At 38.3% G+C, this 21,254-nt stretch overlaps 1 protein-coding gene across 7 annotated transcripts; it reads right to left on the bottom strand.

The window, feature by feature from the left end:
• Positions 1-203: 203 nt before the first annotated feature.
• Positions 204-19,354, bottom strand: guk1b (guanylate kinase 1b). 7 transcript variants are annotated; one of them, XM_034293959.1, is made up of 16 exons: positions 19,228-19,354; positions 15,138-15,253; positions 14,462-14,503; positions 14,187-14,283; positions 13,741-13,879; positions 13,219-13,303; positions 12,999-13,084; positions 12,760-12,803; positions 10,240-10,355; positions 9,829-9,870; positions 9,101-9,223; positions 7,675-7,771; positions 7,406-7,544; positions 7,204-7,288; positions 6,978-7,063; positions 204-570 (listed from the first exon to the last, which is right to left on the bottom strand). In XM_034293959.1, exons 2-16 carry the CDS (start codon positions 15,247-15,249, stop codon positions 535-537), a joined length of 1,329 nt encoding a protein of 442 aa, XP_034149850.1. In that variant the 5' UTR covers positions 15,250-15,253; positions 19,228-19,354; the 3' UTR covers positions 204-534. The 7 variants fall into 7 exon arrangements, with proteins under 7 accessions (XP_034149850.1, XP_010903286.1, XP_019904482.1 ...); XM_010904984.3 differs by having other exon boundaries at positions 9,146-9,223; XM_034293962.1 differs by lacking the exons at positions 204-570; positions 15,138-15,253 and adding exons at positions 5,269-5,834; positions 15,076-15,120 and having other exon boundaries at positions 19,228-19,330.
• Positions 19,355-21,254: the final 1,900 nt, after the last annotated feature.

The raw sequence follows: 21,254 nt of genomic DNA, 5'->3' as shown, positions 1-21,254 counted from the left end.
TAAACCAGCATGTTCAGTGTAAAAATTATAAAAAAGTTAATAAAGGTCTATTCACCTTAAGATGCCCCCGCCCACTTCACCCAGTTCATCATGACCGGTGAGTTTTTTCCTCCTTCCTGCCCTTTTTTTGCTTTGGCCTTGGTTTCTATTGGTCAACATGACTGACAATCTTTTGGCAATAAATTATGAATTAGTCTATGAAATTAAATAAAGGTCCACATTTACCACTTTATTGACAGTTGACAATGCGTACACCTTCAAGACAGCTTTATTGACAATGTTTAGATTATGGACTGAATGAACATAGAAAACTACATAAGAATCTAAAACCATCTTCTTGAGAGCATCCTCTTGCTATTATTCTTGCTAGCAAGCCTCAGAGCAATGTCTTGTGTGACTAAATGGAAATCAACTGCTGTCAGGAGTGTGAAGCTCGTGGGTCAGTGTAGATGGACTGGTTCATGCTGGTGGGTAAGTCTTCATATCCTGTAAAGTACCAGTCGATTGGAAGACTGGAACAGTTGCTGGAGTTACCTACAGTGTAATGCTGTCCTGGACTTTCGCTATTTCCTGTTGAGGAGCGGAAGACACTTAGTTGATGTCATACAAATATAATCCAAACTTAAATCAATGGAAAAATATCACTCTAGAATAAAATGATGTCCTCAAGCTTCCAGGGAAGAGATCAATCTTTTAGATTTGTCTCTTGCCTTCTCAAATGTTAGCTTCCTCACAAAGCTTGACTAGTTTGGAAGGTGTTAATAAAGGTTACCAATCATATAAGTAACAAGATAGCACACCTTCTATTTTTTTTATTCACCTGCTTGGCCTAAATTGAAATAATGAAATCATTGACTGCTGTTTGCTGTGTTTTATGAGAAGAATACTTTTTTTTTTTGCGTATTCTGTAGGATAGAGATTTCTGATTGGAGGATAAAAGACAGTGTAGGGGTTGGCTTTATGATCATTGACCAACTCCTTTTTGGAATAAAATACATAAACTTTGTAATTATTGGAGAACATGTAACACCAAGGGAGATCAACATATTGGACTAATGCAAATAAAGATGTTGTCCTCTGACTTTCTGGTTTTATGATTTTGTTCATGGATCAAAAGTAGACAAAATCTAACACCCTCGACAGAGGCTAATTTGGTTGAAAATACATCAGTGTGAGGGTCGATTCAAAACAAAATGCTTCAGTGTGAGGGTTGATTCAAAACAAAATGCTTCAGTGTGAGGGTCGATTCATGACAAAATGCTTCAGTGTGAGGGTCGATTCATGACAAAATGTTTCAGTGTGAGGGTCGATTCATGACAAAATGCTTCAGTGTGAGGGTCGATTCATGAAGAAATGCTTCAGTGTGAGAGTCGATTAATGACAAAATGCCTCAGTGTAAGGGTACTTTAAGACAAAATGCATCAGAATTAAATCTGCCATTTTATTAATATGCTAAAAACTCCAACCCCATGTAAAACATTAAGACATGTCACTAAGCACAAATGGCCATATATTATGTAAGGATCTTAGAATACTATGACCTGGCAACAACACATCTAACAAAGCATACCCTAACATGAACCACAGACCGTTTTCACTTCTAACGAAGCATACCATAACATGAACCACAGACCGTTTTCATTTCTAACAAAGCATACCATAACATGAAACACAGACGGTTTTCACTTCTAACAAAGCACACCATAACATGAACCACAGACCGTTTTCACTTCTAACAAAGCATACCATAACATGAACCACAGACGGTTTTCACTTCTAACAAAGCATAACATAAACCACAAACGGTTTTCACTTCTAACAAAGCATAACATGAACCACAAACGGTTTTCACTTCTAACAAAGCATACCATAACATGAACCACAGACCGTTTTCACTTCTAACAAAGCATACCATAATATGAACCACAGACGGTTTTCACTTCTAACAACGCATACCATAACATGAACCACAGACCGTTTTCACTTCTAACAAAGCATACCATAACATGAACCACAGACGGTTTTCACTTCTAACAACGCATACCATAACATGAACCACAGACCGTTTTCACTTCTAACAAAGCATACCATAACATGAACCACAGACGGTTTTCACTTCTAACAAAGCATACCATAACATGAATCACAGACGGTTTTCACTTCTAACAAAGCATACCCTTACATGAACCACAGACCGTTTTCACTTCTAACAAAGCATACCATAACATGAACCACAGACCGTTTTCACTTCTAACAAAGCATACCATAATATGAACCACAGACGGTTTTCACTTCTAACAACGCATACCATAACATGAACCACAGACCGTTTTCACTTCTAACAAAGCATACCATAACATGAACCACAGACGGTTTTCACTTCTAACAACGCATACCATAACATGAACCACACACCGTTTTCACTTCTAACAAAGCATACCATAACATGAACCACAGACGGTTTTCACTTCTAACAAAGCATACCATAACATGAATCACAGACGGTTTTCACTTCTAACAAAGCATACCCTTACATGAACCACAGACCGTTTTCACTTCTAACAAAGCATACCATAACATGAACCACAGACGGTTTTCACTTCTAACAAAGCATACCATAACATGAATCACAGACGGTTTTCACTTCTAACAAAGCATACCATAACATGAACCACAGACCGTTTTCACTTCTAACAAAGCATACCATAACATGAACCACAGACCGTTTTCACTTCTAACAAAGCATACCATAACATGAACCACAGACCGTTTTCACTTCTAACAAAGCATACCATAACATGAACCACAGACCGTTTTCACTTCTAACAAAGCATACCATAACATGAACCACAGATGGTTTTCACTTCTAACAAAGCATACCATAACATGAACCACAGACCGTTTTCACTTCTAAAAAAGCATACCATAACATTACCACAGATGATTTTCAGTTACACATTTATTTCCATGCCAATACAAAGCCAAAATGTATCTTAAATAATATGTTAGGTAAGTACAATTTTGTCACAAAGGTTGTACATGTTTTTACGATGTGGGGTCAAGCCTTAATGCAAAATATCCTCTTTAATGACTGCATGGTTTGTATGTGTCTTTATTTTTGGTTTATCAACATTTTGTCCTGTGATGCCATGAGACAAGTCAGAACACCATCCACTCAAAACCTGCTGACTAGAATTTCTTGCAGATAATATTTTCAACCACTAGCTATCAGAAATTATCAGATTTTTTCACACTTTTATCGTGTTTGTTACATCAAATGTTGTACAAAATGAAAAAATACACAGGAAGAACCAAATGTTGACTGCACTCAGCCTTTAATGAAATTGTAAAGATACATTTTAAAAACAATTTCATTTCATACAATGAGTAGCTGGCTCTACTATATTACATTGTGAAAAATGAACACTGTAAATATTGTGGAAAGTGTCTAAAATGTATTGCATATCTTAAATATTACTTTAGAAAAAATCTGAATTGGTTTTGTTCCACAAATGCTCAAAAGTTAGTAGGTTAAGCAAAATCAAAGCATGGCTTTTGTCATACCTTTTTCATAGACAATTATGAAGTTGCTTGCTCCTGGTAAAATGGTAAACGCTTTGTAAATACATACATTTTTATAACAGCATTGCAATTAGAAATTTGGTTGATGCTGATTGTTACATTGTAAGTCAAAGTTTGATAAGATCATCTATCTCCCAATTTCTCCTGGATAGATTATTATCTGCTAAAATGGTCACATTAAAACTACAAACCCGATTCCAAAAAAGTTGGGACATTACAAATTGTGAGTAAAAAAGAAATGGAATAATTTACAAATCCCATAAACGTATATTTAATTCACAATAGAATATAGATAACATATTGAATGTTGAAAGTGAAACATTTTGTAATGTCATGCGAAATATTGGCTCATTTTGGATTTCATGAGAGCTACACATTCCAAAAAAGTTGGGACAGGTAGCAATAAGAGGCCGGAAAAGTTAAATGTACAGATAAGGAACAGCTGGAGGACCAATTTGCAACTTATTATGTCAATTGGAAACATGATTGGGTATAAAAAGAGCCTCTCAGAGTGGCAGTGTCTCTCAGAAGTCAAGATGGGCAGAGGATCACCAATTCCCCCAATGCTGTGGCATAAAATAGTGGAGCAATATCAGAAAGGAGTTTCTCAGAGAAAAATTGCAAAGAGTTTGAAGTTATCACCATCTACAGTGCATAATATCATCCAAAGATTCAGAGAATCTAGATCAATCTCTGTATGTAAGGGTCAAGGCCGGAAAACCATACTGGACGCCCGTGATCTTCGGGCCCTCAGACGGCACTGCATCACATACAGGAATGATACTGTAATGGAAATCACAACATGGGTTCAGGAATACTTCCAGAAAACATTGTCGGTGAACACAATCCACCGTGCCATTCGCCGTTGCCGGCTAAAACTCTATAGGTCAAAAAAGAAGCCGTATCTAAACAGGATCCAGAAGCGCAGGCGTTTTCTCTGGACCGAGGATAATTTAAAATGGACTGTGGCAAAGTGGAAAAGTGTTCTGTAGTCAGACAAATCAAAATTTGAAGTTCATTTTGGAAAACTGGGACGCCATGTCATCCGGACTAAAGAGGACAAGGACAACCCAAGTTGTTATGAGCGCTCAGTTCAGAAGCCTGCATCTCTGATGGTATGGGGTTGCATGAGTGCGTGTGGCATGGGCAGTCTACACATCTGGAAAGACACCACCAGTGCTGACAGTTATATCCAAGTTCTAGAACAACATATGCTCCCATCCAGACGTCGTCTCTTTCAGGGAAGACCTTGCATTTTCCAACATGACAATGCCAGACCACATACTGCATCAATTACAATGTCATGGCTGCATAGAAGAAGGATCCGGGTACTGAAATGGCCAGCCTGCAGTCCAGATCTTTCACCAATAGAAAATATTTGGGGCATCATAAAGAGGAAGGTGTAACAAAGAAGACCTAAGACAATTAGACAAGAATGGGACAACATTCCTATTCATAAACTTGAGCAACTTGTCTCCTCAGTCCCCAGACGTTTGCAGTCTGTTATAAAAAGAAGAGGGGATGCCACACAGTGGTAAACATGGCCTTGTCCCAACTTTTTTGAGATGTGTTGCTGCCATGAAATTTAAAATCAACTTATTTTTCCCTTAAAGTGATACATTTTCTCAGTTTCAACATTTGATATGTCATCTATGTTGTATTCTGAATAAAATATTGAAATTTGAAACTTCCACATCATTGCATTCTGTTTTTATTCACAATTGTACAACTTTTTTGGAATCAGGTTTGTAAATTGTAGTAAAAAAAACAGTTGTTTAACTTTACATTAATTGCTTGAATCTGAGAAGTTACATTATATTTACACAAGTATGCTTTTTACAACATTGTATTTAGATACAGATGTTGGGCAATGTACTCTTTAGGCCAGATTATCAATGGGAATAAACTTGAATGAAATCAAACCATTTGGGGTTAATGGTAAGGTATGCTTTGTTAGTGTTGTTACCAGGTCATTTTACACTAAAATCCATACAGAAGCATAACAACCTTGGGAATACCTGGGATTCCAGGCCATGTAGTTAGTAACATCACTTAATGTTATAAATGGGTCTGGAGTTATTAACATGGTTATATACATGGATCATAAGTGAATACACCTCCAGTGAATGGATTTGTAATTATGGTAAAATGTCCAATTGTGTAATAACCAATACCAAATAAATCAGTCAAAATGATATTAAATAGCAGGTTTGGCCTCGAAAGGCCTTCATCAGAATCACATCCGACATTTCCTGTTGAGAAAGATGTGAAAATGTCAACAATAGACCCAGAACCACAGTTTCTGTACCAGTTGAATCGTGTCAGACAATAACACATTAATACATTTACTTAGTAGTCTTCTAGAGACACTCAGCCATGACTGCTGATGTACAAGATACTGGAACCCTGGTCTAGTCCAGGGGTGGATAACATATAGCCTGTAATCCTATTCAATCCAGCCCACAAGACATTTTAGTTAGAAACAATATATTAAAATGTTGATGATGAATTTGGTTTTCAAAACCAATCCAATGCTGTAGAATGTATGTATAAATAATAAAGGAATTTATTATTTGAAAATGTAAAATGCCTTTTTTAATGCCCTGCAACAAAATCATTACAAAACACATTTCTGTAATGATTTCCAAACCTCTGTTCTAGCATTAAAAACCAACCGCTCTTAGGACACTTTGTGGTGTATGTTTTTAGACTCACTTCTTTAAGAACACTTTGAGGTGTGGGTTATAGGGACTCACATCTTTAAGAACATTTTGAGGTGTGGGTTTTTACACTCTTATCTTTATGAACACTTTGAGGTGTGGGTTTTTAGTCTCACCTCGTTAAGAACACTTTGAGCTGTGGGTTATAGGGACTCACATCTTTAAGAACATTTTGAAGTGTGGGTTTTTAGACTCTTCTCTTTATGAACACTTTGAGGTGTGGGTTTTTAGTCTCACCTCTTTAAGAACACTTTGTGGAGTGGGTTTTTAGTCTCACCTCTTTAAGAACACTTTGAGGTGTGGGTTTTTAGACTCATCTCTTTATGAACACTGTGAGGTGTGGGTTTTTAGTCTCACTTCTTAGGACACTTTGTGGTCTCGGTTTTTAGTTTCACCTCATTAAGAACACTTTGAGGTGCGGGTTTTTAGACTCACCTCTTTAAGAACACTTTGAGGTGTGGGTTTTTAGACTCACCTCTTTAAGAACACTTTGAGGTGTGGGTTTTTAGACTCACCTCTTTAAGAACACTGTGAGGTGTGGGTTTTTAGACTCACCTCTTTAAGAACACTGTGAGGTGTGGGTTTTTAGACTCACCTCTTTAAGAACACTGTGAGGTGTGGGTTTTTAGACTCACCTCTTTAAGAACACTGTGAGGTGTGGGTTTTTAGACTCACCTCTTTAAGAACACTTTGCAACTTTTCGTAAGCTTCATCCAAGTCGTCGTTGACAATGACAATGTCAAACAATCCAGGCTCTTTGCCTAAAATAGAAGATGGAAGAAAACAGAAAAAAAAATAGAAACCATATTTGGAGGCAATTAATGGGGGCCGACATTAGTTCAATATCCTCCAAACACTGTAGCCGTCGGACCAGTTTAAGTGAGAGTAAAGGGGGTCTTACACTCCTCCATTTCAGTCCGTGCTGCCTCCAGGCGGCTTTGTAATTTCTCTTCCGAGTCGTTTGCTCTAGCCCTCAGACGCTCTTCCTGTACATGTATTAGTGTCCCCCCATAAAAAAATTCTGTTACAGTGACATTTTGAGAACAAATGTTTTTATCTACCTATAGAAAGGAAGAATCCTCTGCAATGTTGTGGACTCTTACCAGGACCTCTATTGAGGGAGGCTGAATTGATACATAGATGGGGTCCAGGTCAGTCTCTTTGATCAGTCTCACTCCCTCGATATCCACATCCAAGATACAAATGAGGCCCTTTGCCCTCACATCCAGTACAGCGCTTTTACTGTGGGGAAAACATAAACAATGTTTAGTCATTGGATTCACAGTCCCATAGAAAAAACTCTATCTTTCCTCAACTTTCACAAAATTCATGCTGTAAGACATTTTGGTGCTAACCAGAGGATTTACTTTACCTTGTTCCATACAGATTGCCGGCAAACTCATCAGTCTCAATGAATTCTCCTTTGTCAATATTCTCCTGCATTGCCTCCCTGTTTGTGAAGTGGTAATCTTAAAATAGACAGGAAGAAGGAGCAATTAGTCATCAAACTGGCTAAAGGGATAGAGTGTTGTCCAAATAATTGTAGGGAAGTTCACCAGGGACAATACACCTATGTTGATTAGTATTCAGGCACTGCCAGTCTTCAAATAAAAGGTTCTTGGAGGATTCTTTAGGGTTCGAAATTGAAAATGTGGAGGAGAAAGAACACACTCCGTTAAAAAAAGGTTATTTGAGGAACCATTATTTAGGGACTATTTGAAGAACCCTTTGAAAGGGATCTTCATCGAACTTCTAGCGGTTGACCCAAAGTTTCAATTTGAACATCCACTCAAAAAATGTCCAAGAAACTTTTTTTTTTTTTTATGGAAAATAATTGGTATATACACATAAAATTGACATTCACATCATTACAAGCAAATCACAAAAGGAAAGAGTCCATGTATGAAAGGTTAATGGATTTTGAGAGAAAAGACTGCTGACTGAATGCTATTCTTCTTATGAGTAAGTACAAGAGCAGGACAGACCACAGTTCAGAAACCACACAACAACAGTTTATGAAGAGAGAGTGTGGATAGAGACAAATCCATCTAACACCATTGGTTTGACCTTATTCAACACAACATCACTGCAGGGATCTAGCACTGTGGGGAGTCTGTAGCACAACCAGCTGTTACTAACACACACTCATCAGCATTACAACATCACTGGTTTAAAACACTTTAAATTATGCTGACACTTGTGATTTGTGGATATATTTTACTGGTAAACAATTACTGTATAGGAGTAGCAATCCAGTAAATGCTGAAAGTCCTACTGGTGAATTTATACTGCATTATGTTTTAAATCGAATTACAGAAATAAAACCAGCCCTGAAAAAAGACATTTAGCCATAACTATCTGTTAACAGAATAAACCAATAGCTATTGTCCTTTAAAGCTCTAACTCTTGTGAATATGCTGTGATTCATAACACTTTAATATTGAAGAACTTGAGTTACTGTCAATTAAATGACAAACGAAATGGCAAACAATTTTAAATAAAATAAAAAATGTTGCAATGATGATCACATAGAGTAACAGTTTTTGTGGTGTCAGGTATGTCTATTTTGGTATCAGGGGATCCACTACTAATGAATCACAGGGGGCTATTTTCAAAAGCTTTTTACTCCAAAGTGCAAACTGGCATTTGTATTCCACAGAATAATAAAACCTTTTTATTTTTTTTTCATCACTATCATGATCTCAGTCTTGTTTACTTTAGTGTTTAGTTTATTCACTATGTACTAGGAAGATGAAAGTAACCCCCATCACTCTCTCTTAGTAATGTTGGTGAATCACATTTAGTTGTGGTTCGAACACCAAATGAGTGCGAGACAGCGCCACCTGTGGCCGTGACAGAGGACAACACGTCCGCTAGGGGCAGTAATGTGGCCCCCAGAAGCATAGGCAGACAGAACAGGCCTATGGAGAAAACAGAAAAGGCACAGACAATCTGTTCATCCTTGTATTTGACAGGGGGATATTTAGGACAGCCATCGGTGCTGTTCACTTGGGAGTAAGAAGCATTGGTGCTAGCAGTGTCAGCAGAGATGGGTGGGTTGTGTAGAAGAAACAGGGTGTATAAAGGACCAGAATAGCTGGAAGTAGGTTTTATGCTTTATAAACATGATATACTGAGTTTATGACCAATATGATGTAGGATAGTTGTTCCCAGTCACACTGGGCTTAATGTCTAGAATGTTGATTAAGGATTTTAACAGAAAAGTCGTAAACATCTACACAGAATGTGTTTAAACAAATGACTGGGAAAATCTCTTTCTCTGATGACATACATACCAGTATACGCATACTTTTTCCAATTATTTTTAGTATTTTATTACAATTATTTTTTAATCCTATTTGGTCAGATGTCTGAAAATGTTTAAGACACTTTTTTTGTTTAAGTCTCTTTAATAGAAATGTTGTTTCAGGCCTTATTCTCAGCCTGCCTCTAATATACTTCCTGTTTACTGACGTCAAATGGATTCACTGAAATTCCCTGTATTTCTGAGAGAATTTTGCCCTACCTTTGCCATCCACTTCTCCCGGACGTGCATCGCGTGTTGTATCTATGGGGAGACATTCAGTGACCATTTAATTCAACATCCATCCTGTTCTGTGAACAGACACACATGAGCATACATGATGCAGCAGGATATTCACCAGTCAGTGATTCGCATTGAAAGGCAGCCAGTCAACCCCAACAGTCTGCTGTTACTCGTGTATTCTAGAGTTTTGTAGTTTACCGTTGATCAGTCAGCACATTCATGCCAAAGGTGTTTTCAGATTGCTTGGGATGGGGGGGTACTCAGTCCCTCCCCTAAAGTCCCATGTCCTGCAATTTACCTCAGGCTGGGATTTATATCAGGCTGGGACAGTGAGGAGATGTACTGACACACCACATTTGGAAGCTACAGGTTAGGTGACACGACACCTACGTGAAACACTGAATCCAAAGACGCCCTTGTAGTCCTTTAGCAGCTTCTTCAGCAGCGTGCTCTTTCCAGCCCCCGACGGACCGCTGATGACAAACGGCCTGGGTCCAGACACGATGCTGGAGAAGAGAGGGAAAGACATTAAGCCAAGTGGAATACGCAGTAAAAATACAGTGATAATACGTTCAAAAGCTACTCTTTACATTGAATTGGGAAATCATGTTGTCAAATGAACTACCTGGCTATTAGCACGGACATCCATCATTAGTATAGTAAGGAACTGCTTCTTACCAGTCTGGCCCTTACGGTCCAAATGACACCCAGGTGGAGCTGAGCCCCGGCACCTTTGGTTATGTGTATTTTTTAATTATCTCATAGAAAAGATGTTGCCCACAATGAATTGTCCCGAGCTGACAATGGCATCAGCCACATCCAATACACTCTTAGAATTAGTGGTGACTTGAGGAACTCTGGAGATCCTGAATGAACACTTGGCTTGTCCATAGTTTATATTTTATCCATTGGTTTGTGTAGTTTTGTTCAATTTCAGGTGTATAACATTTTAAATGTATAATTTCATGTTAGTCTTTCAATGTAGCAAGGTTTAGATCACATGTTGAAGTTATGTAGTTCTTGTTCATTGGTTCTGTTGTATTGTCATCCAGTGTTAAGAACACTTTTGGAATAGTTGGAATTGTTACCATTTTATCATTACATGTAACCAGCAGGTTTATTAATATTATGAATATTATAAGACTTATTGAAGATATTGTTTTATTTGCAGTGTACAAACTTAAAAGTATAAATATGAATTACAGTTGGACTTTCTCTAACAGGTCAACAGAAAGAACAACATAAAGTCATGCCTATCATTTCTGCCACCTGTTTTTGGACAGGCCGCTACAATATAATATTATTGAACGGTTTCAGAACAAAACCCCACCCATTCCAAAATGTTTCGGTTTGTAACATTAACCCCGGGGTTCACCGGGAAACTTTCCAGTATTCCGTGAGGAACCTTTTTGAACCTTGAAGGTTTCACTGGGCTGGACATATTTAAAACCCCCACAGTGTTCTTCCAGGCACCTTAATTTTTATGAGTGCAGGAGTATAATTTCGCTATTCAATTGGTCAGCTTGTCACATTATCTGAAACTGTTTCCATCGCAAGGCATTTTCAAATCCTCCCCAGGTTGAGGAACATGCATGCCCTGTGAGCGTTGCCTGACCACTCAAAAAGTAGTCTTCTGCTGTTCTATACTTAATGTTTTTCAGTCTGAGACTCTTTCCAATGCAGCTGTTTAGGTCATATGATGATGAGGGGTGTTGTACAAAACAAAGTAATCAGAGATTGTGTTATTGTAAACCAATCAGAGTACCAAAGTCATTAAATAGTTCTGTAAATATTTTCATAACTGTGTTCTGGCTCTGTGGGAATCCCCTGGGTTTCTGGGACTAATATAAAGAACTGGGGCCAATCAGAGCGTTTCGTGATCTAGGCATTATCTTAGAGCTTCTCAGATTAAACCAGAGCAAAGACATTTCTTTTGAAATGAGTTGTAAGAAAATAATCATAGCTTTCTAGTGTTACTAAATGTACTTTTCAACTCCAAAAATGAGCAAGCTGAACCATTTTAAAATCAGAGATTCTAGGAGTAGAATTACTTTGATGTGTTTATAGGTTAATGTAACAGATCAGGTCCTAGTAGTAAAAGTGGACTTACATTATAACTACAGCCACTGCAAATCAATGTCAGAGGATTTTTTGGCAACATTCAGCCATGAATATATTGCTAATTAGAATGGGCTAATTGACAGCTTGTTGTCTAGCTAATGATAAGTTAACTGATATATATTAATGCATTCATGCATTTTTAGATCATTTCTTACTACATGGCTAATAATATACACTAATGTGTAATTGGCTAAATTTCTGGAGGAGGATATCTCATTTAAGATCAGTATAAGCATTTTATATTAATTCATTTTGAGCAGGTTTTATTTGGCTGTGCTGTGGATTACATTTCTAAAAGATCTGGAGTTTACTGAATCTTCTGTGTATGTACAGATCATGTTTGCCATAAAGAAATATTTTTTACAGCAAAACCTACATGTTCATTTTGGGTTGCCGTTATAACTGACAAGCACAGACTTAAACAAATGTGATTTTTTAAATTGAGCATAAACTATCAATAAAGACTTATATAGAACATTTATTCAAAGCTCCAGTTCTTTTGGTCATGAAGATCCTGAAAAGGTCAGCTCATCAACCATTTAGTAGTTTTACACCTCAAATGAATCAAGAGTTTTAGTTTTTAAATAAAGAAACATCACCCAACTGGAATGGTATGAAATACCTGCCTGACAATTTACAGCAGTTTATTAATCGAGTAATTTGTGATACAATAAGTGGTTTTGTCAGTTTAGGCAATTCACTATGGACCCTCCCACCCCCTGACACACTGGCGGCCACCTGGACTAGGCACCCCTCCCCCCAATCACAATTCAACCCCTTGCTTCTTACGAATTGCATCTTTCTTTCTTCATCGACTGAACCTTTGTTATTTCCTGTTGAGACAAGAAAAGATTGCCAGACATCATTTCGAACCTAACATACTGAAAATATATGACTCTCAACATCGATACTCCTGGTTACAGACTTTGTGAGTCTTAACGGCTCTGTCAAAACTGCTACTGATTCAAAGTTACATATTTATTAGCCCCCACACTACCTACTGACAATCACAGTGTTTTCAGACCTACCTCAATGAGAACACTTTGCAACTTCTCATAGGCCTCCTCCAAGTCATCATTTACAATGACCATGTCAAACATTCCAGGCTCATTGCCTTAAATAAGAGAATGAGAAAATAATCAAGCAAACTATTCACAAATGGTTGTTAAAGGCCTAGCGTTAAGAATGTTTGGTTCCAATCATATTCTAAGCATGATAAAGCCATGTGGGAGAGTAGGGGGAACATACTAAGCTCCATGTCAACACGTGCTGCCTCCAGACGCTTCTGCAGACTCTCTTCTGTCTCCGTATTTCTGTCCCTCAGACGCTTTTCCTGTACACATCAATAGTCCGCGAAATTATCAATTCATCTGTATATTTCCAGAGCTTACATTTAAAGGTTCTTATGGAACCAGCTAAAGGATGATAGATCCAAGGGAATCGTGAAAGAAACAATAAAAAAGGTCCACACACAGAACCTTGAGGAACACCAAGATATGCAGCAGAACAATAGTGGTTGATCATCAACATTTACACCTGGATCCACATCCTTTGTCCTGATCTTGCCCACATTCCAATAGTTTACACATGTTTAGTTCGGTATAGACAGACACACTGTGGTCCATTTGTTATCAGTGTGTCAAAGAAGACACACTGAGCATTCCGTTGTGACATGTCTGCACTCCATAAGAGAATATTATATGAGTTAATAACTGTTTCTTAAAGGGTCTTGTGGACAGTCACAGCTCTAGTGTCTAAATTGGGCTTTACCAGGATCTCCATGGAGGGTGGCTGTATGGAGACATAGATGGGGTCTAGGTCAGTCTGCTTGATGTTCCCCACTCCCTGGATGTCCACATCCAAAATGCAGATGAGGCCCTGGGCCCTCACGTCATCCACTGAAGACTTGCTATGAAAAAAAACAAGTACAAGTAATGTAATTGTTCCTACAAGTCAGAAGTGGAACAAGTTCATTGCTTTTTCATGTCTATTTATTATTGTTATCCGTCATGAGAATTTAAAACTTGAAAATTAATTAAAGCCTACAGTTCCAAAATTCCCCAAAATCTAGGAATCTTTTAGGAGATTTGATGGATTTACTGTTAAGCCCTTCTGATTTCAGGAATCTCTATCCAGGATTTTTGTATAACCTATGTCACCAAATTGTTACAACCCTAACGTTTACCGTGTTTCAACAACAATTCATCAAAATGTACCTTGTTCCATACAAGTTGCCGGAAAACTCAGCATTCTCAATGAATTTCCCATCATCAATATCCTCCTGCATTGCCTCTCTGTTTGAGAAGTGGTAATCTACAAATTGATAACGAGAAGAAAACACTGAATGTCAATCTGACCCTGGGTTCATAAAACGTTATATGTTTCAAAACCTTCTATCCAATCCTGAGGTGCACCACTGAGATCTGACTTGGTTTAAGTGCATGACTGATATGTTTACTGACATGATCTGGGTTTATGTTTGCAGAAATACCTTTGCCATCTACCTCTCCTGGACGTGGGCTTCTTGTTGTGTCTGTTAAGGACAAAATTAATGAGCGTCAACCGCCATGATTAACATCCAATCATGCAAAGTTATATCAACTACTTAAATCTATTAATAAAAGTATTCTAGAGATAATTAACTGTTTGCAATATTTGTGTTACGTCAAATTAGTCTTTCTCATATAGGTTTGGTGAATGGAGACAACCCTGTCTTGCACCAGTTATCAAAACCTAATTTAAGGCTTTAAAATGTGTGGATCTTTGGGATGTACATCATTATAAATTGAGTAATATGAATCCTCAATGCTGACTGGCTGAAAGCAGTGGTATAAAACCATGTATCACAGGTATAATAACACACAGTAGTGATAGCAATGTATGTATATAATAAGAACAAGGAGGCATCTTGCCTAAGAACAGCTCTTAGCTGGTATATATGCCATGTAAAACACATATAACATGCCCTTCTGTACTGCTTAAATATCACACCCCAGTTCCAACCAAGACACCCTTGTGATCGGATACACCAGAACAGACCAAAGTTCTGTGACAAACATGTCCTAGAGTTAGATGAGGCTGAGACAGTAACAGCAGAGGTCCTACATTCTGACCCACTTCCTCCCAGACAGGATATGCGGGTAGCAGGAACTGAAACAGAAACATACGTGAGACGCTGAAGCCAAAGACTCCATCAAAATCTCTCAGGAGCATCTTCAGCAGGGTGCTCTTCCCTGCCCCTGAGGGTCCACTGAGAACCACTGGCCTGGGACCTGACATGACACTGGAGAAAACCCAGAAACGATGGATAATTATAGGGAAACCCTTCGGACGGGGAAGCTAAACATTTGCTACACAACTTAATTTGATTTCATAATTCGGACAGTGGAAATGCTGTACATTCAGCTAAACATTTGCTACACAACTTGATTTGGTTTCATAATACATTTTAGACACTTAAGGAGGACAAAAATGGTCATGTTACTCCTGGTGGCACCTGTTGGGTAACCAAACACAAGGGTGGATGTCTGCCTGCCTCTGTAAAAGACCATTTATACTAAAAGCACAGGTCGCCCAAATTAAGACATTACTTTTCTCTCCTTCATGGAATGAAAAGGGTCAATTTGGGTAAAGTTAATGTTAAATACATGTTATTTGTTCTTTCCTCTGTTGATTTCTGACAATGCAATGTACCACACTGAACAGAAATATAAACATGCAAGAATTACAAATATTTGACTGAGTTACAGTTAAAAGTTAGGGAATCAGTTGAAAAAATATTATTATTACGCCCTGAGTGAGTATCCAGGCCATGGATGAATGGGGTCATTTTCAACTTCCAGGAGTTGTGTGCAGATCGTGGTGACATGTGTTTTTGCATTATCAAGCTAAAACACAAGATGATGACAAAAGTTGAATTACACAACAATGGGCCTTCACAACTGGTTACAAGTCCCAGTTTCCACCTGTAGATGTTCTCTATGGAGTAATACTGCAGTAATCAACAAATATTCAGCAAACTGTCTTGATCAGCACCTGCTTTCTAAGGTTGGGGTTAGATATAGGGGTTAGGGTTAAGGGTTAGGGTTAGGTTTAGAAGAGGTTTTAGGGTAAGGGTTAAGGACACACTTTGCATCTACGGACACACTTTTAGAACACTAAAAATGTAAATGTTACCCAGTAACTTGTCTCAGTATCACTCAGCATATAAATGTCCATCAGTGAAATGTCATTGTGCTTGCTGCCCGTAAGCGTGTGTCGGTTTATCCCATAATCCCATCTCCACCATCAAGCACCAGGTTCATAAAGTTGACATGAAAAAACCTTTGCCTACACAAGGTCAAACACGCTAGGTGCTATTTTCTGTCTGCATACAAAGCCGTCAGGATGGCAATTTGGCATTGATGACCTTTCTTGAAATGGTCTCAAATGATCCTGTGGGTGAGGAAACTAGAACAGGATGTAAACAAAGCTTTTTCTGTGTAGGAAACATATATTTTTCTTTTATGGGACCCACACTGAACGAACAGTGTTAAACCTTTGTTCAGTGTACACTCCTGTATGTGAATAGTTCATTTTGACCAGCGTTGATCCTGTGCTTTTGTTTGAGTGGATTACCTTTGAGTTACTTAGGATGGTTTAAGGTAAAACATTTTGTTCTCCTACTGCCCTGTTTTAGTGGCAGTGTAAAGTTAAGTAACGATTGTGACCATCTAGTTGTAGCGTCAAAACATTTCCAGTCTGCCACCCTGCCCCCCCTCCCCACATCAGCTACTGATGCCGAAAAGAAAATGTCTCGAAATTTCTTCTGTAACCTTCAAAATAACTCTCTTGTCCAGATTAAGTTAGGGCCTTGAGCTAACTCCTCTCCTCGTAACCAATCCGAATAGAGTGTTTGGACACTAAGCAGATAGCCAGCCTATAGCTGATCAGCCCTTCCTCTGGCCTGAGCCTCAGATGCTAACGCTAATCCATTGATCCAAGTAATTAGCTACTCGAACTTAACGGCTACGCTGCAATCAAACATGGGCTGGCATATGTGACGCCACATTCGGAACGCACGAGGAGATGCACGTTGACAGTGTCAACAGATTAAAGGGTTACACAGAAAATCCACAGAACCTGAAGGGAAAATCCAACTATTAAGTGTTTGTCCTACCTACATGATAATAATCACTAATGTCTATTAGGTAATACATTTGCTGCAAATTTCAGTGACATTGTCAGTTTGTGATTACTTTGTGAAACCAACGTTATGTTCATCACAGGTTCATCACATTAGCAAAGCCCAACTCACCATTATAAAAAATGAAAATGCACTGTGATAAAGAAGGTTGGATGAGAGGACCTTGTAAGAAGGATTATGTATGGATTGTACAGTCCAGGACAGACAGGTGCCACACTCAGGTGCATTTAAAAATTGCTTTTTAATCAGTCAATCTAGGTCAATGAGGCTGTGCATCGTTAACCACAAAGCTGAGTTAACACAGCCCCTTGTCTGCATAAAGCTATATTGGTATATGGACAATATGTTTCAATATTTCCACATTTAATCCATACTGAATTTGATGCATTTCAAGTTAGTTGTGGTAGTGTTGGCAATGTGACAATGTTTTCCTGATCATTGAAGGATGTTTACTGGGAAACACACAATGTTGTCCTGAACAATGAAGGATGTTTACTGGGAAACACACAATGTTGTCCTGAACACTGAAGGATGTTTACTGGGAAACACTCAATGTTGTCCTGAACAATGAAGATGTTTACTGGGAAACACACCATGTTGTCCTGAACACTGAAGGATGTTTACTGGGAAACACACAATGTTGTCCTGAACAATGAAGGATGTTTACTGGGAAACACACCATGTTGTCCTGAACACTGAAGGATGTTTACTGGGAAACACACAATGTTGTCCTGAACAATGAAGGATGTTTACTGGGAAACACACCATGTTGTCCTGAACACTGAAGGATGTTTACTGGGAAACACACCATGTTGTCCTGAACACTGAAGAATGTTTAATGGGAAACATGCAATTTGGTCCTGAACATTGAAGGATGTTTACTGGGAAACACGCAATTTGGTCCTGAACATTGAAGGATGTTTACTGGGAAACACACAATGTTGTCCTGAACAATGAAGGATGTTTACTGGGAAACACACCATGTTGTCCTGAACAATGAAGGATGTTTACTGGGAAACACTCAATGTTGTCCTGAACTTTAAATTATGTTTACTGGGAAACACAAAATGTCCTGAACATTGAAGGATGTTTACTGGGAAACACAAAATGTCCTGAACATTGAAGGATGTTTACTGGGAAACACACAATGTTGTCCTGAACAATGAAGAATGTTTACTGGGAAACACACAATGTTGTCCTGAACAATAAAGAATGTTTACTGGGAAACACAAAATGTTGCCCTGAACAATAAATTATGTTTACTGGGAAACACACAATGTTGTCCTGAACAATGAAGAATGTTTACTGGGAAACACACAATGTTGTCCTGAACACTGAAGGATGTTTACTGGGAAACACACAATGTTGTCCTGAACAATGAAGGATGTTTACTGGGAAACACACCATGTTGTCCTGAACACTGAAGGATGTTTACTGGGAAACACACAATGTTGTCCTGAACACTGAAGGATGTTTACTGGGAAACACACAATGTTGTCCTGAACAATGAAGAATGTTTAATGGGAAACACACCATGTTGTACTCATTTAACCACTAGATTAGGGACCAGACTCCACTCTGAAAGATCCATAGATTAGTTGGACTAAGCAACAAGAACAATGTCATTAGCATTTAGGAACCTGTTTTAATATTAAATTACATCGTAAACTCATTGATCCACAGTAGTATATTAAAGCATTTTAATTATACAGAACCCTTTCAATGAATAGGTAGCATTGTTATCACATACATTCAGAAACAAAAGATCACACAAGGATTGATAACATACGTGTAACTCTTTACAAGTTATTACTTCCAACTCCATCTAATTTTGGTTCTCAAATGATGTGGATTCCATACACAGTTGTGGAGCAAGTAGATAATTACAGCTTACATTTATTACTTAAGTCTAACCTCAGTTTTAAATGTATTCTCTATATGTACAAAATACATTTAATACATTCTGTACACAATAATACATTCTGTGTCTATACAGAATATAGTTTATATATAGTTTGACTATATACTATCTATGTCTATACTATTTGATTAAAGTTGTGCATTTGTCTTACCTTATCAATGTGGCTCTGTTGTGTGCCTGTACAGGAGATGTTTCAGAGTGACTGGGATTGAGCAGAGAGCTGGACCTGGGGGTGTGTGTGTGTGCTGGTGTGTGTCTGTGTGTGTGTGACAGATGCAGCTTACTGCCATTATCAATTAGCTCCTCTTCCAATCAGCTCATCAGCCAATCGCATTGTGACATGCTGGCCTGGTTAATTGGACTCATCTAAACCAGTGACGGCCTTAGGTCATGTGACGTGACTGGCTCAGAGGACACAACAACTCCCTCAGGGAAGGTCTCGCATCTTCATGTTTGGACCCGTCAGAACATTGGTACAACTCTCCCAGTGTGGGACACTGTGGGTCAATCTTATTGTCGTCAAGGAAACCAAACACTGTTGTATGATGAATCTCTTGGTGCTGTAGGAAATGTGATTGAGGGGAGCCAAAAGCCATCCTCCCCTTTAGGTAGAAGCCCTAGACACAGTCAGAGGTGTCTCACCTGTCTCATGTACAGGACGCCTCTAGACTCCGCCTCCTCTCTCACTTGTCTCATGTACAGGACGCCTCTAGACTCCGCCTCCTCTCTCACTTGTCTCATGCAGAGGATGCCTCTAGACTCCGCCTCCTCTCTCACTTGTCTCATGTACAGGACGCCTCTAGACTCCGCCTCCTCTCACTCTTGTCTCATGAAATGTTGAGATATTGTATATTTCACACTGCTGCGTTTCACATCTACCTTGTACTTCATTGACCAATTGGAGGTTTTCAGAACTGCTAAAAAAGTCCCACAAAAGCATCAAATAAAATTTAACTACTGAACACCCATCAGACACTAGTGAGAGGAATTCAAACGATTAGAAAAGGGATTAACGAGTCAATAATAATCATGTGTTCCAGAATTCCTCCATGAATTTTGAACTTTGCATGATATTGTACAGTGTTAACAAAGAAAATACTGAACTGAATAGAAAATGCACAAATATCATAATTGTTCATTCTGTGGGGGTTGGCATTGTAATTCACCAACATTTGAAATGTATCCCAAGAGGAGAGTAAAGAAATTATTTTATAATTATTTTATTATAGTCATCAAAATAAATGTTAATTGTGCCTCTACCTCATCATCTTGTTTCACACTTGACCAGAGATTTTTATTTTCCCCTCAGGCTATATTTTCTGACAGTCTGTATACCTTGAAAAAAGCCATAGTCTTGAGTGATTCTTGTGGACTGTTATCCTCTAATTATATAAGGTTCTTTTAAACAACCCTCTTTTTTCTTAGAAATCCTGCAGGTCTTCAACCATCAACTGGCGTCTCTCAATTCAGTTTTTTATAGAATATGAAAGCGTAAGTTATGTCATATTCCTGTACTGTCCTGCGTGTGCTAATTCATTCAGATTCAGAGTACAGAATACATGGTGGTCAACACAGTAGTCAGGTAAGTTTACAGTAAGGAACCTATTTTCATTTCTGAAAGTCCGGACAATTGATACAGTGAAATTGCTCAGGTTTGGCTGGACTCAGCCCAGCTTCCCTCATTTTAAAAGAACTTTGTGAAGAACAGTGTCACAAATCTCATTAGAGATAATTCTTCTTCCTCTCTGTCATCCACCTTATCTCAATCTTCCTCTTCCTTTCTCTCCGATGTTCTCAAATCATAGTTGATCTTACCTGTGGCCCTTTTTGTTCAGGCCAACATCCTGATTGCATAACTAATTATACATTTTATTGTTTAGAAATGGGATAATTTGAGTTTTGTATTTGAATGTCAGTGTTTTCTACATGACAACATTATAACAACATTAACAACATTATGTTTTACAAAGAGTTTGTGGGGTTTTGCAAAAGAAGTGCGAATGGAAACAAGATTTTTGTGAAAACAGGAGGTTGGGATGCATTGTTTTCCTTCTGAGACTTAGCTAAATTAGTCTGTGTATATTGTTCATGGAACCAGTTTTAATGTGGCAGCGATTGTTGGAAAATAATAGTTCAGAACTCTCCTCACCTGGTTTTCTGGGTTTTAATTGGATAGGT

Source organism: Esox lucius, chromosome 8 (genome assembly GCF_011004845.1).
Source record: "Esox lucius isolate fEsoLuc1 chromosome 8, fEsoLuc1.pri, whole genome shotgun sequence".
NCBI lineage: Eukaryota > Metazoa > Chordata > Actinopteri > Esociformes > Esocidae > Esox > Esox lucius.
Note: the sequence above shows the minus strand (reverse complement) of the source record. Positions and strands in the feature narration are given on the sequence as shown.